This window comes from Naegleria fowleri (assembly GCF_008403515.1).
Source record: "Naegleria fowleri strain ATCC 30894 chromosome Unknown tig1, whole genome shotgun sequence".
NCBI lineage: Eukaryota > Heterolobosea > Eutetramitea > Acrasida > Naegleriidae > Naegleria > Naegleria fowleri.
In genome coordinates this window covers 357,940-370,539 of record NW_025407933.1, presented here as the reverse complement: position 1 = coordinate 370,539, position 12,600 = coordinate 357,940, and the positions used below count along the sequence as shown (strand labels likewise).

Genomic DNA, 12,600 nt, shown 5'->3' with positions numbered 1-12,600 from the left:
AGCATTGCCATTAGATCGCTGTGGTAAACCTTTTTAATGCTTTGTGTTCGAAATGGAAGTAGGTCATTACTCTGCATGGGTCGACCTTTGTCACAATTTCAATGACCCAACATGAACCAGATGATGAACTCTGCACCGTTCAAAATGCAACATCCAGCTTGTTTTACGCCGTAAAGATGTTGTTATTTACTATTATCCTTCTCTTCATTGGTAGAATCTGGATGATAGGAGTACATCTCACAAAAAGTTATCGAGTTAGAAAAGAACTTTCTACAAGCCATTAACAATTTTCAATATTAATAATCTGTAATTACCTTTGATAAGCATTTCCTCTCTCGGCATCTCCCCAAAAGCATGTCTTGCATTTCTGACATTGTGTAAATTTTTCCGTATTCAGATAGGTCTTTCATTTCGATATGATTTGGGTGACAAAAAGTGAGATTGCAATTTTCGATCAATCGAGATGATCATTCGAAAACAAACCTTTTCATACACCAAATGTTCAATATCCTCCTTTTTCACTTCCACGACAACACCATTACAACTGTAACATCTTCCAAACAAATTGTCTCGAATAAATATAATTTTGAAGTGATTGACCACTTCTGAGAGTTGTTCATGCTTTCCTATGGACGTCAGCCAGTAATATTTATATGGTTTTTCCTCTTCAATCATTTCAGTCAATTCATGTATTTCCTCTTCAATCTCCTCTTCAGTACGAGGCTTCATTAACCGTTGTTGTATCAAGCTTTTTACAAGTTCTCTGTCTTTTAAAATCTCAATCTTTTTCTTATAATTTTCAATTTTCTCTTTTTGTTGATTAATTTTTTGTAATAATTTAGTGGATCTTGTAATAATGATTCGATCTTGAGTTCTCGCCAAATATAAAATGTATGAATCGGAGTATGCTTTGCTGTATTCAGTGTCCACTCCAAGTTTTCTTAAATGACTTCCTACACCACACAGAGATGCATCTACAATATATTTTCCATAATTTCCAATTTCAAATTTAAATGTTGGATGATGAATCACATGCATATCGCTTACGGAATGGTTACAAATAGTTTCAACAGTTTTTAATTCCTCCTCATCAATGTCATCAGTCTCACAGGATGATTTGCTTTCGGAACATGAAACCAACAACGACCTTTCGCAGCACGAATGAGAGGATAACTTTGGATTTTGCTCAGAGGCTAATGATGGAAGCATTTTTCTTTGAATTTAAGAATTTAAGAATCAAATATTATGGTCATCATCATCCATTCCATTTATAGGTTGTTGTTGTGAGTAAGAGATCTAACTACTTCATTAAAAATATTTTGTAATTTCAAATGAATTTAAGAGATCATGCCATATCCGATCAATGGATTCCTACCTATTTATTATAATATTCATAACATCCATTAATTTTTGATAAATTGATAAACAGACACACCCAACAAGCCAATAACGCTCAAAAAGAAGATATAAAATCCTGGTGCTCTCTTTTCGGGATATCCGAGTCCATAAACCACTCTTCCCAGAGCATAGGTCAATCCCAAAGCACCACTTAGTTTATCATTTTGTGAAGTAAGAGCAGAGAGCCATAAAGATGACAAAAACACGGGTAAGAATTCAAGACCATTCATTTGAATACGATAGAGCTTTTCAAACTCTGGATGTCCTGTTTAAGGAGATGGTGGTTTTATAATAATGATATGAGATGGTAGAATACAGATGCCCATCATTGAGATAGGAATAGAAAAAAGGAATATTTCTAGTGGTGTGAATCATGTCTACGTACCAGTAGTTGCTGGAGCCTTAACGCCATACTTTGATCGACTAGTTCCTACTTTGAATCCAGTGTACAAGTATTGAACCAAGTTGACAATGGTTGCAGAGACCACGAGTGGATATTGTTGAATGAGACTCATTTTGTTTCGTCAATAAGAGAATTTTGTGTATTTGAACGCGCTGGATCTCTGAAAACTATTATTCTGATTGGCATCTGACGGTTATGTGCGTGCGCAGGATATTAAAAGTGGAATTATGAAACGGAAGAAAGCACTAATGCCAAAAAAGAGTCGCTTCATGGTGACACACACGGTGCATTTCTTGATTTGCTTTTGATGAATTCAAAGAGGAAAGAATGCGCTCATCCTCTTACAACTGTTCTTTCTCAATTATTTCACAAATGATTATATTGTGGAATGCATTTGGACCAATTTAAGTGTTCAATCAACCCTTCAATTTCTTTTAACAATGTGATATCATGATTTTCAAGGACCATGTAAAAACAAGAACTCGAATGATGATGGAGCAACACGCTGAAAGAATTGTTCAATTTGAAAGTTGGAAAGAAAAAAAATGTCCAATCTTCTCGAATTGTTGTCTCGTCGTCCTGTTGTTGTTGTTGTTGTGGCGAGTTCAAATCCAGTGAAAGTGAATTGTGTAAAAGAGGCTTTTTCAAAAGTATTTCCTTTGAATAACAAGGAGCAGGAATGTTCTGGAATGGAATACATTTCTCTGAGTGTTCCATCTCAAGTCTCGGACCAACCTCAAACGTTATCGGAAACATTGAAAGGAGCCACCAATAGAGCTCACAATGCCAGACAAGAATATATGAAGAGAGAAAATCTTTCATTGGAAGATCTTCAACAGCAATTAATTTATTTTGTTGGAATTGAAGGAGGAATAGAAGATGAAGGAAATGATCAAGTGGTTTCTTGCGCTTGTTGTGTCGTGATTGAATCAATCAGTGGTTACGTTTCTCACGCTAAAACATCATCGTTTTATTTGCCACCTGAAATTGTGAGACTATTGAGACAAGGAATGGAATTAGGTCATGCCAATGATCTTGTATTTAATAAGACTAATTCAAAACATGAAACTGGAGCTGTTGGATTATTGACTAGAGAAATTGTTACTCGTTCTTCGTATTATGAACAAGCATTAATATTGGCCTTAATTCCTTTCATGAATAGAGAAATGTATGAATTGGATAACAAGAAGGCTAACATTGTATGAGCAATAATAATAATCCTATTTATTAATAGGTATTAAATAATAGTAATACTAATACTATTAATACTATTATTAATGGTATTAAATAGTAGAATGAAAAACATAATGCGAATTGGATTTCAAAAATCATCCATGTTAAAAAACATCAATGACCATTCAACCTTATCAAAAACAATTCTCCATAACAAACTGTTACGAACACGAACTGGATGATGTTGAAAATACGAAAAGCAATTCTCTGTCATCCATAAAAGTAACATCCAAAAAAATGGCTCAATATCATCAAGGAAACACAATTACCGACGATTTTGTCTTGTCCTCATCACCTGCTTCTTCGATTACCATCAGTAGAGAATCCTATGATTTGTATTGTTGTTTATTGAATAGTGCTGCTCAAAGTCATCGATCGGAGAGTGTTCTTACGCCATTTCCGAGTACTTTTATAAAGAATTCAAAAAAAGATTATGATCGGTTGAGAGAAGTGTTATCAGTCATGCCTTCATGTGATAAAGTATTCGTAGAACCATTTTGTCAAAACGGAAATGATATTACTTTTAATTACAATACAGATACAGATTTATCTCAATTAATTTTAGATTTGATCAACCATATTTACAGAAATCTCGTGAATCATGGGTTGGAAAAGAAAAAAATTTCACAAGAAGAAATTAGAGATGTCTTTGAATTTATTTTGAAAAAGCAATGCAACAAGAAATTTTCAGTACACTATGTGTCCTATCAACAATATTTAAAATGTAACAACAAACCATTACTACTGAAGCCAGATCACATTTTTGAATTACGATACAGAAATAATGATTTTGACAACAGCAGTACTGATTTTTATACAGGCTTTCATGGAAGCTCTATTGAAAATTTTTATTCCATCGTCACAAACTCATTACAGAACATGTCTGGTACAAGTCACATGAAAACTGGAAATGCATTTGGGAATGGAGTTTATCTTTGTGAAGATTTGAGAGTGGCCCGCGACTTCTCAAAGGGTGCTGTGATTAGTTGGGAAAATTCAAAGCTTGGAAGCCATTTATCAGCAGTTGTTCAATGCAAGGTTATTGGAAAGAAAGAATATGCAATGAAAACATCTTCCAATGACGAGAATAGATATTTAATTGCGCAAAACAGTAGTGATTTAAGAATTCAGTATGTCCTCATATTTTCCCATTTCAAAGATGAAAATGAACTGAAAAGATCCCACAACTTTTCGCGTGGAATGATTTACTTTTACATTATCCTACTGATCGCAGTAATTGTTGGGAATTATTGGAAAGATATTAAGAGAGAGCTCAAGAGATTGTCCCCATAAATTCATTTCAAATTCATGAACACCTTACATATAATAGTGCTACTTGTTCTTTTCTCTTTCCTCGACAATTTTGTTTCGTTCCTCCACAATTTCTTTCCATAACTGTTCTCGTTCTTTTTTGCTCTTCCTATTAGATCGATCCAACGCTCTCTTGAAAGGAGGAGATTGCTCCTTCAAATAATCGACCAGCCAATTTGCTCCAAACCATGCAATAACAAACAGAACTGGATATAGTATTATCTTTTCATACCATTCAAAATCTACTCTTGTTTCTGCAAGTTTTACATATTCTTCATACTGTTTATCAATTACCTTTTTCTTCTTTTCAAATAATTCATAATCAAAATTCTTGTCATTCTTTAATTCTTGTAAATCTAGTTTTTTAATTTCTTGTATTTCCGAACTCTCTGTTTCTTTAATTTCTTTTGTGTTGTTTGATAATTTCATTGTTGTGTGTATCGTCCTGCCATCCGAAACATTGAATTTTTCAAGCATCTGAGCCTTGCTGAAAATATGACTGGATGAATCATTTTTCATCATCACCATCATTCTATTCAGAGAAGAATGGCTTTTCATGATGATCGTATTGACATTCCGAGGAGAAGAGCATTGTTTCTTGGAGATGATACATCCCAAACGGTTCAACATTTTTTCTTTCAACTCTTACTGCACCAACAACAAAAATGTCTGACGCCACATTACTACAAACAATCAACAAGATGGATGCATCCTCAAATGAAATGTCAATTAGACCTGAGAAAATTGTCGACTCTAAATTACAAATTCACAAATATTGTGTGCCATATTTAAATGAAGAAAAGATTTACATTTTGGTGATCATCAATGCAACAACAAATCAAGTTTGGGTGTGGATTGGATCCCAAGAAGCCCCTACTTTTAAATATCTTTCTATTGCTATGCAATCTCGATTGGTAGGTATTGAATTCCGATGATGATCATGTCTATTGAAAATGTACATTAACTGAAATATGCCAGTCTCCGACACCAATTTGTACTTCAGTAATTGGACACTCTTCAATGGGCCTTCCTTCCATTAGTTCTAGTATTGCCGAGAGGCTTACCATGAAATTTAAACGAGTGTTCATTGTGAGTTACAATTTGAAGGAAGATCAAGATGGACAGTTACAATTGTTCGCAGAAAAGAATGTTTTTGATATATTCAAAAAACTGCTCAATTAAATTATTATTTATAATCCTTCAATAATTCTTGATATTCACCACTTTAAGTTATTTCTTGGTTCCATATTCCTTTTCCCATCTTTCAATGTATTCTGGTTTATACGTTGGAAGTGTTTTCTCAATCATAGAGTCAAAAGGCTTGGACTTGACTCTTGAGAGAGCAGATCCAGCTTTCTGTTCGGGTTTAATTAAGTGTTTGTTGTTTGATTCAAATTAAAATTCAAATTAAATTCATCATTGCCGTCCATTAATAATGATAATTGTACATGATTTTAGTTGGTGATGTCATCGTGCAATATTATTATAATCATCATAATTCATTGTGGTCAAACGTTGGTCATCGATGCACCATTATTATTTCCACGATTCACTTACATCAACAATCCACTCGTTCATAACAGCCAATCCAACCATACTAACACCGCTGAGCAGGAACAATGAAAAAGGGTTATAATGTTTTAATGTATCCTTCCATGCCATGGTAGTCAGCCTTTGATACCAGGCTGGTGAGGCTTTACCAAAAGGGCCATTATTGACTTCTCTCATTTTTAAAATAAATAATAAATTCATGATGATGAAACAAAAAATGAAAGCACTGCTCAATGCCTCAGCACCGACAACAAGGAACATCTCTCGAGTGCAATTCCATCATCATAGAACCATCTCTTCATCATGTCTGTGTTATGATTATTCAACTAAAAGTATGATGAATTTAGCTCCAACAACAACAACACCAAAAAAATCCAACACGAGTGCAACTCTAGATAATAACTTCAACCAAACACGTTTGGAATGGAAGCAAGGAATATTATCGGATGGAACCGTTTTCTACAAACATCCCACATGGGAGGAAGTCGTCGCTGAAAAACAAAGAAGAATTGAAATGACAAAGAATAATTCTATTCAAGGAACACTCACAGCAGAACAAATTCAAGTAGTTAGGCATTTGCACGAACAAGACCCCGAGAAATATTCATCAGCAGTGTTGGCTGCCATGTTCCGTGTTAAACCAATCTATGTGGCACAAGTCATTGACAGAATGGCGGTTCAAAGCGATAGAGTGAGATGGAAGGCTAAGAAGGACATTTATCTACTCAAGAAGCAAAACAGAAACAGACCAAGAAAGGGTACTAAGGAGTATCACGACAAGTATTAGTAAATTAGACAAGAACTTTTCAATTAAATAATGCTACATGAATTTTTATGGATAATTTATTGAAATATATACATTCTCTAGGTCTTTTTCACCGTTTTACTTAAAAAACTGAGAGTAGGTCGTAGTAATCGATTCCCACTTGACCCTGATGGATCGTTTCTGGTTGTGGTTGAATTAATTCGTTTTGGAAGAGATGATGAAAGGTCTGTGGAAGTTAATAAGGGCTTTGACAAACTATTGGGAGCAGTAAAGCTAGATCTTAATGCACTGCGTTCCGCCACGTTGGTGTAAATGGTGTTTTCTTGTTCCTCCTCCTTTGGTCTGCTTTTAGGTGCTGACGAAGGTCGTTTCTTTGTGGAAAGAGGATCATTCTTAAGTGTACTGCTAATTGTAGGTTGAAGTAGGGTAGATGAATTGGGGCGTGAATTTGTTGTTTTTGTAACACCTGGTGACATGGACCGCTTGTCTCGTGCCGCTTTTATGAAAAGAGGAGTGTCTGTGGCAAGTGAGCCTGTGTAAGCATAGTTATTGGCTGACAACGATGATTCTTCCACGTTCTTAGATGCTCTATGTGAAAAAGTTGAATAAACAGTGACGTTGCTTGATTCTTCTTCGCTTGGTTCATTTCTCTTTGGTGGAGTGGGCTTTCTGAATTTCATTGGGGCATGCACAACTGGAGTGTTTTGAGGTTTGGCTCCTACTGAGGTTGTTGAGAACGAGTTTGGTCGCTTTCTGTTAGATTGGGAAGCAACTGTGGTTGTTGACTGCGAAGTTGGTTTTTTCTTTCGCCTCTTTTTCAACTCCTCTTCATCAAAGCTTGAAACAGAGCTTAGCTCTGAAATAGTATCAGATATTGTATCCTTAAATGTTGTTTTCGACTCTGATGTTGTAACTGGTTGTGGTACTGTGGTTGTCTTTGTTGTAGAACTTGCCGTTGTGGTGGTTTTTGTTACAGGTGTAAATAATGAATTGTTTGAAGTCGAACTCTTTTGCTCAACCTGTGTTAAAATTTGCAATCCGTCATTGTCTTGTGAATCATCAAGCGAGTTTGTTTCTGGATCAATGAGTGAAAGACTTCGTGGTTTAGAGTCCATTATCCTCGGTACTTCTTGTGGTTTTTGCTCTTTAACAATTTCTATTGTTTGCATTTGGGATTGAGTAGAATCAGACTCTGTTGGGAGTGGAACTTCATTCCTTGTTGTTGGGATAGAGACAGTTGAATTTTGAGATGCTTGTAAAGAAGTTTGTGATGGCATCTGATATTGGAGTACAAGTTTTACCCTCAGGATGCCTTTGATTGGAACCTTTTCTTTTGTTTTTGGATCGATCGTGGAGACAAGGTGTCTACTTCCAGGGGGTTCTTCTCTTAGCGAAATCGTCAATTTTTTCCTAGAGATTTTCTTTGGAGGAGGTGGTAACGGTTCTGTCAAGGGTAAGCTATTGAGGTACTATTCAATGTCGTGTTGAGCTCCAACAATAAATGACACTTCTCTACAAATACTTACAGTGTTTTTTAACAACATTTGATGAATTTCCTCTTCAGTATTACACGGTAAATCTACTGAGAATATATCTTTGTTTGCATTGTTTTTTCGTGCAAAATCTTTGAGTTGCCTAAGAAAGTAGTTCTTAATTCGCATATCTGGATGAGCTACTTGCATGAAAGCAAGAGTGCTTTCCAAAGACCAGCCATATTTAAAAATAAAGTATGCAGCAATAATGACACATGATCTTGAGTTTCCGTGGAGTGATTGAACGAGTACACATTCTCCCTTTTCGAAGGCTTGGTCAATAAAATTTGAAACTCGAGTAATATTTCTATCTCTACTGTCCAAAAGTACTGTAGTTGGTACATCCCTCCATGGGAAAGTCAGATACTCGACGCCATGCTCTGCAAATATGTTAGCTGCCTCCAAACCGGCGCAATTTACAATATGACTAACTTTGTTTGAAAATAGAAATTCGTCATCTTGGGCGGCAATAGAATTTCCAACAAAAAGGCCATCCATAATTCTGACGGCTAATAGAAGACTTGGACCAGGTGTTTCCACTGGTACAAAAGTTGGTTGTTGTTGTTGCTGAGTTCCAAAAACTCTCGAGTTGGTTATTGTATGAGAAAACAAGCCACCACTCCCTCCGTATGGATCGGAGGCACCACCATTCGGTGGTTTAGCTAAAAGACTGTTCATTCAGTGTCTGTGTTATGGCTGCCAAAACCGCAATGTAGTTTGAACCAATAATGATATCAATCTTATATTCCTTTAATTAAATATATTTAATCGAGATATTATTGATAATAATACTGCTGATGATGATGGTAAGGAGGTTTGAAGGCGCCAACAATACTAATATTTTTTGTTGCCATACTCTCTGCAAGCAACTCGAATTGTAGAACGAAAAGGCGGGTTGACCCGAAATTTTCGAACGTTACACAAACAAAATACGTGAAATGTTTTCTCGTCATCAGGCTTCACGGGTAGACCTATCGCAGGATGATGTTGCAGAATTTGAAAGAACCATGCACGAGGTAGAGGAAGAACTGGCCAACACAAACGAAGATCATCAGCAACCAATGAACCTACGGAGTGATCATTTTGTGATGGAATCTGGAAATAACCATCATATATCAACCGATGTTAGAATTGGATACTCTCAACAAGAGTCATCACAGAGATACTAATTTATGTAATTTTTCTGCAGTTCAATTCATCATCAAGAAATTGAATGGATTATTAGACATATTTTGTCATCCACAATTAATTTATTAATTAATATTATTTATTATCAATTAGATGCTGTTGGTTGCAACTTGTTTTGAATTAGACCCACAATGAATTCAGCATTATTATTTAGATCTAATATTGTACAGTTTTGTTTTTCAAAAACTATTTCCGGTTTGTAGCTCTCCTGAGCTTCGTCCAAACACACTTGGAAAATTTCACAATCTACATTTTCTTGAACTTTCTTATCAGCATATCCTCTCTTTTGCAATCGTTGGAACAAGATATTGGTTTCACATCGTAGAACGATCACATAATCAATCCATCGTTCAGGAAATAATTCACTGCTATGATAATCCAGAATATAACCTTTTTCCATATCGGATAATTGTTCTTCCAAGTAATCCAGTAGTTTATCTTCGTCCAAAACATATGTATCTCTTTCTTCATCGTATTCTTCTAGGAATTGCTCCTTCTTTGCAATTTCGGAAATGTTCAAGTAGACATAGTTCGTGAGATTTAATTTTTCTTTCAGCGAGTTAATGACAGCTTCGGAGAGAATTGTTTTACCAACTCCGGGTGTTCCTATATTTAAATATATTTAAAGGTGAGATGAAAACCATGTTTGTCTTGATAACGTACCTGTTAAAAGAATGTTTGGATATTTACGAAGAGAAGGAGAAGTTTGCATTTTTTGTTTGAATCCGCTTTACGTTCAGGATTGAAACCAAAACTCCATAAAGATAGACCTGATAAGATTTAAAACATACATTAATTACAACGAATAAAATCCGATGATAGCTCAGCTGGTAGAGCATGGGACTGTAGTCAGCAAGTAATCCTGTGGTCGGCGGTTCGATTCCGTCTCATCGGAAACTTTTTATATACTGATTTAAAATTTAGTCAAATTCCAGATGGTTGTTTGATTGAATTGATCGATTAAAACAAGGATATTTATTGATCACTACACACTTTCATCAAGAATGTCAGTTGGGGGAGGATTGGTTTTGTGATTTGGTTCTTGTTGTCCGTCTTGTTCTTCTTCTCGCTGCATTTCTTCTTGAGGACTTTGGTTTGCATCTTCTTCTTCCTCTTCGTATTCTGTAGCCGAAAACACAAAGAAGAGCTTGCATGGAGTTTTCCCTAAATTTCCTATGGAAAATGCATTGTGGGGTGGAACATGCAGTACACAACCTCGTTTTAGTACAAAAGGAGTGTTTGTGTGAACTTTAACAGAAACGCTTCCACTCAGGCAATAAAATGTTTCAGAGTGGGTACCAGTGTTTGTGCTTGGTTTCACTTGGCCAGGTTGAATGGTAAGTGTACCTGAAACAATACCCTTGCCATCTAGTAAATTGACCATGGTCATGTGAGGCTTAGCAGTTGAGTTATCTGGAAGAATCTCTGTGGAGAAGCCACTGGCAGAATTATCCTTTTTGAACCTGAAATTGGTTTCCTGACCCATTTCAGGAGTTGCAGCTATTTGAACCTTTTCTTCTTCACCATTTTCGTTGATAACATCAAACATTCCTTTTCTTAAAGTAATAATAGAGGAGTCTGAAGTTTGTCTCCTCTTGTTGGATGATGTTGGTGCTTTCCTTTTTGGTGGTGCTTGTTTAACAAGAGGTCTAATCTTGCTCAATTTACCAGTCTCTTCAGCGATTGGTCTCTCATTTTCCCAAAAGTTGCAAGGCTTTGTGACTCGAGGTCTCAGCCTTTCTGCTCGCGTATTTTCTATTGTAAGATCATGCTTCGATCCGTGGACAACAACTTTTTCTTGTTGCGTGGGCACTAAATCTTCATGAATTGTGTTATCATGGGTAGCATTTAGGTCTACTTGGGTGTCTTCATACTCTGGATCTACCCGTTCCATTTCTTCTTCGACTTCGTTAGCCAAATCGTCTTCTAAGTCGTCATCATGCAGATCAAGTTTTTCTCTTGGAATATACTTTTCAGCAATAAATGATTGTTCTACAGATTGTGAGAAGTCATCAGCTTCATCTTGATACATATCCACTTCATTTCTGGGCAAAGTGAACCTAGGTGTTGGAGTTGCATCATACGACGTATTTTCTTCATATTCTGATTGTGATTTTTGTCGTCTAGCCTTTTCTATTCTTCTCATCTCTCTTTCATCTTCTTGGTCTTTCTCTTGGTCTTGCTCTTGTTCATCTTCTTGTTCTTGTTGTTCATCAGTTTCCTCCTCTTCCTGTGACTGTATATGAGACTTTCTGGAAAATTGAGAATCCTCTTGTTCTTGTTGGGAATATTTTGGCTTCTTCTTTTTAGAACTAAAAATGTCTCCATCTATTATTTCGTCTTGCTCACTTCCAAATCCCATAGCCTCCTCAAAGCCCAGTCCAATGTCATTTCCAAATTCCATGTCATCTGTTATTGGTGCTGAAGATGTGTTTGTGTTAGGCGGACTTCTTAGCTTGTTAATATCCTCTAGAATTGATTTATCTTGTTCGGTCTCTGTCGTTGTAATTTTAGAAATTTCAAGTTGTTTTCTTGGGGTATCTACATGTGGTCTAATTGTTACAGTTGATTTTGCTGCGGCCTTAGATGTATCGACTTTTACAGATCCTCCATCCTCAGAAGATGATGTAACTTCCTCCATTGGTTCTCCAATTTCTTGTTGAGGTCGTGTTGAACTTGTAACTGCTTTCTCAGGAGACTTTTCTTCTTCACTCGATGAAAAAACAGAGTATCCAGTCTTTGAACTGATCATACTCACACCACTGTCACTGTCATTAATGGTTATTGTTGATAATGATAATACTGATTGCTCATCATTTCTTGCTTGAGCTTGATTCATAAATTGAGCAGTGTTAACATCAAAAAATTTAAAAGGATCATCTGAATCTACAGAGACCAATCTCTGCCCTGAACGTTTTCCAATTGTGTGCTTTGCTAAAACATCATCATAGGATTCTCTAGGGCGTTCTCGTGGCACAAACTCTGTTCCGGGTCTTTTAAAAGCTTGCATAAGAAGACGTCTCGGAATTCTTTGCTCCGTTCCATCCGTGCCAATAGATGATGAAGTATTTGTTGAAGCAGGAGGAGGCATTAACCCTCCAGCTGTGTGTTGTTGTTGATCACCAACAGCGTTCGAAACCGTTCCTCTTGTGTTGGTACCATCTCCGTTCGGTTGGTTTTGCATTTTTTTTAAAAAAAATAAAACCGCGCATCCAAGA

At 36.2% G+C, this 12,600-nt stretch overlaps 11 protein-coding genes across 11 annotated transcripts; 4 read left to right on the top strand and 7 right to left on the bottom strand.

Annotated features, from left to right (window-relative positions):
- Positions 1 to 182: 182 nt before the first annotated feature.
- On the bottom strand, positions 183 to 1,209 carry FDP41_000170 (uncharacterized protein; the record flags this gene model as incomplete). Its single annotated transcript, XM_044704813.1, has 3 exons — positions 183 to 270; positions 315 to 403; positions 484 to 1,209. The coding sequence occupies 3 exons, from the start codon at positions 1,207 to 1,209 to the stop codon at positions 183 to 185; spliced, it is 903 nt and encodes a 300-aa protein (XP_044569844.1).
- A 194-nt stretch (positions 1,210 to 1,403) lies between these two features.
- On the bottom strand, positions 1,404 to 1,913 carry FDP41_000169 (uncharacterized protein; the record flags this gene model as incomplete). Its single annotated transcript, XM_044704801.1, has 2 exons — positions 1,404 to 1,663; positions 1,784 to 1,913. The coding sequence occupies 2 exons, from the start codon at positions 1,911 to 1,913 to the stop codon at positions 1,404 to 1,406; spliced, it is 390 nt and encodes a 129-aa protein (XP_044569843.1).
- A 433-nt stretch (positions 1,914 to 2,346) lies between these two features.
- On the top strand, positions 2,347 to 3,006 carry FDP41_000168 (uncharacterized protein; the record flags this gene model as incomplete). The annotated part of the gene is made up of 1 exon (XM_044704790.1): positions 2,347 to 3,006. One exon carries the CDS (start codon positions 2,347 to 2,349, stop codon positions 3,004 to 3,006), a length of 660 nt encoding a protein of 219 aa, XP_044569842.1.
- A 265-nt stretch (positions 3,007 to 3,271) lies between these two features.
- Positions 3,272 to 4,327, top strand: FDP41_000167 (uncharacterized protein; the record flags this gene model as incomplete). Its single annotated transcript, XM_044704779.1, has 1 exon — positions 3,272 to 4,327. The coding sequence occupies one exon, from the start codon at positions 3,272 to 3,274 to the stop codon at positions 4,325 to 4,327; it is 1,056 nt and encodes a 351-aa protein (XP_044569841.1).
- A 39-nt stretch (positions 4,328 to 4,366) lies between these two features.
- FDP41_000166 (uncharacterized protein) lies at positions 4,367 to 4,774 on the bottom strand (the record flags this gene model as incomplete). The annotated part of the gene is made up of 1 exon (XM_044704768.1): positions 4,367 to 4,774. One exon carries the CDS (start codon positions 4,772 to 4,774, stop codon positions 4,367 to 4,369), a length of 408 nt encoding a protein of 135 aa, XP_044569840.1.
- A 236-nt stretch (positions 4,775 to 5,010) lies between these two features.
- Positions 5,011 to 5,527, top strand: FDP41_000165 (uncharacterized protein; the record flags this gene model as incomplete). The annotated part of the gene is made up of 2 exons (XM_044704757.1): positions 5,011 to 5,259; positions 5,324 to 5,527. The coding sequence occupies 2 exons, from the start codon at positions 5,011 to 5,013 to the stop codon at positions 5,525 to 5,527; spliced, it is 453 nt and encodes a 150-aa protein (XP_044569839.1).
- Positions 5,528 to 5,575: 48 nt separating this feature from the next.
- On the bottom strand, positions 5,576 to 6,073 carry FDP41_000164 (uncharacterized protein; the record flags this gene model as incomplete). Its single annotated transcript, XM_044704746.1, has 2 exons — positions 5,576 to 5,701; positions 5,903 to 6,073. 2 exons carry the CDS (start codon positions 6,071 to 6,073, stop codon positions 5,576 to 5,578), a joined length of 297 nt encoding a protein of 98 aa, XP_044569838.1.
- Positions 6,074 to 6,113: 40 nt separating this feature from the next.
- FDP41_000163 (uncharacterized protein) lies at positions 6,114 to 6,683 on the top strand (the record flags this gene model as incomplete). Its single annotated transcript, XM_044704735.1, has 1 exon — positions 6,114 to 6,683. One exon carries the CDS (start codon positions 6,114 to 6,116, stop codon positions 6,681 to 6,683), a length of 570 nt encoding a protein of 189 aa, XP_044569837.1.
- Positions 6,684 to 6,760: 77 nt separating this feature from the next.
- On the bottom strand, positions 6,761 to 8,872 carry FDP41_000162 (uncharacterized protein; the record flags this gene model as incomplete). The annotated part of the gene is made up of 2 exons (XM_044704724.1): positions 6,761 to 8,131; positions 8,189 to 8,872. The coding sequence occupies 2 exons, from the start codon at positions 8,870 to 8,872 to the stop codon at positions 6,761 to 6,763; spliced, it is 2,055 nt and encodes a 684-aa protein (XP_044569836.1).
- A 595-nt stretch (positions 8,873 to 9,467) lies between these two features.
- FDP41_000161 (uncharacterized protein) lies at positions 9,468 to 10,094 on the bottom strand (the record flags this gene model as incomplete). Its single annotated transcript, XM_044704713.1, has 2 exons — positions 9,468 to 9,988; positions 10,046 to 10,094. 2 exons carry the CDS (start codon positions 10,092 to 10,094, stop codon positions 9,468 to 9,470), a joined length of 570 nt encoding a protein of 189 aa, XP_044569835.1.
- Positions 10,095 to 10,367: 273 nt separating this feature from the next.
- FDP41_000160 (uncharacterized protein) lies at positions 10,368 to 12,566 on the bottom strand (the record flags this gene model as incomplete). The annotated part of the gene is made up of 1 exon (XM_044704702.1): positions 10,368 to 12,566. The coding sequence occupies one exon, from the start codon at positions 12,564 to 12,566 to the stop codon at positions 10,368 to 10,370; it is 2,199 nt and encodes a 732-aa protein (XP_044569834.1).
- Between the last annotated feature and the right edge of the window lie 34 nt (positions 12,567 to 12,600).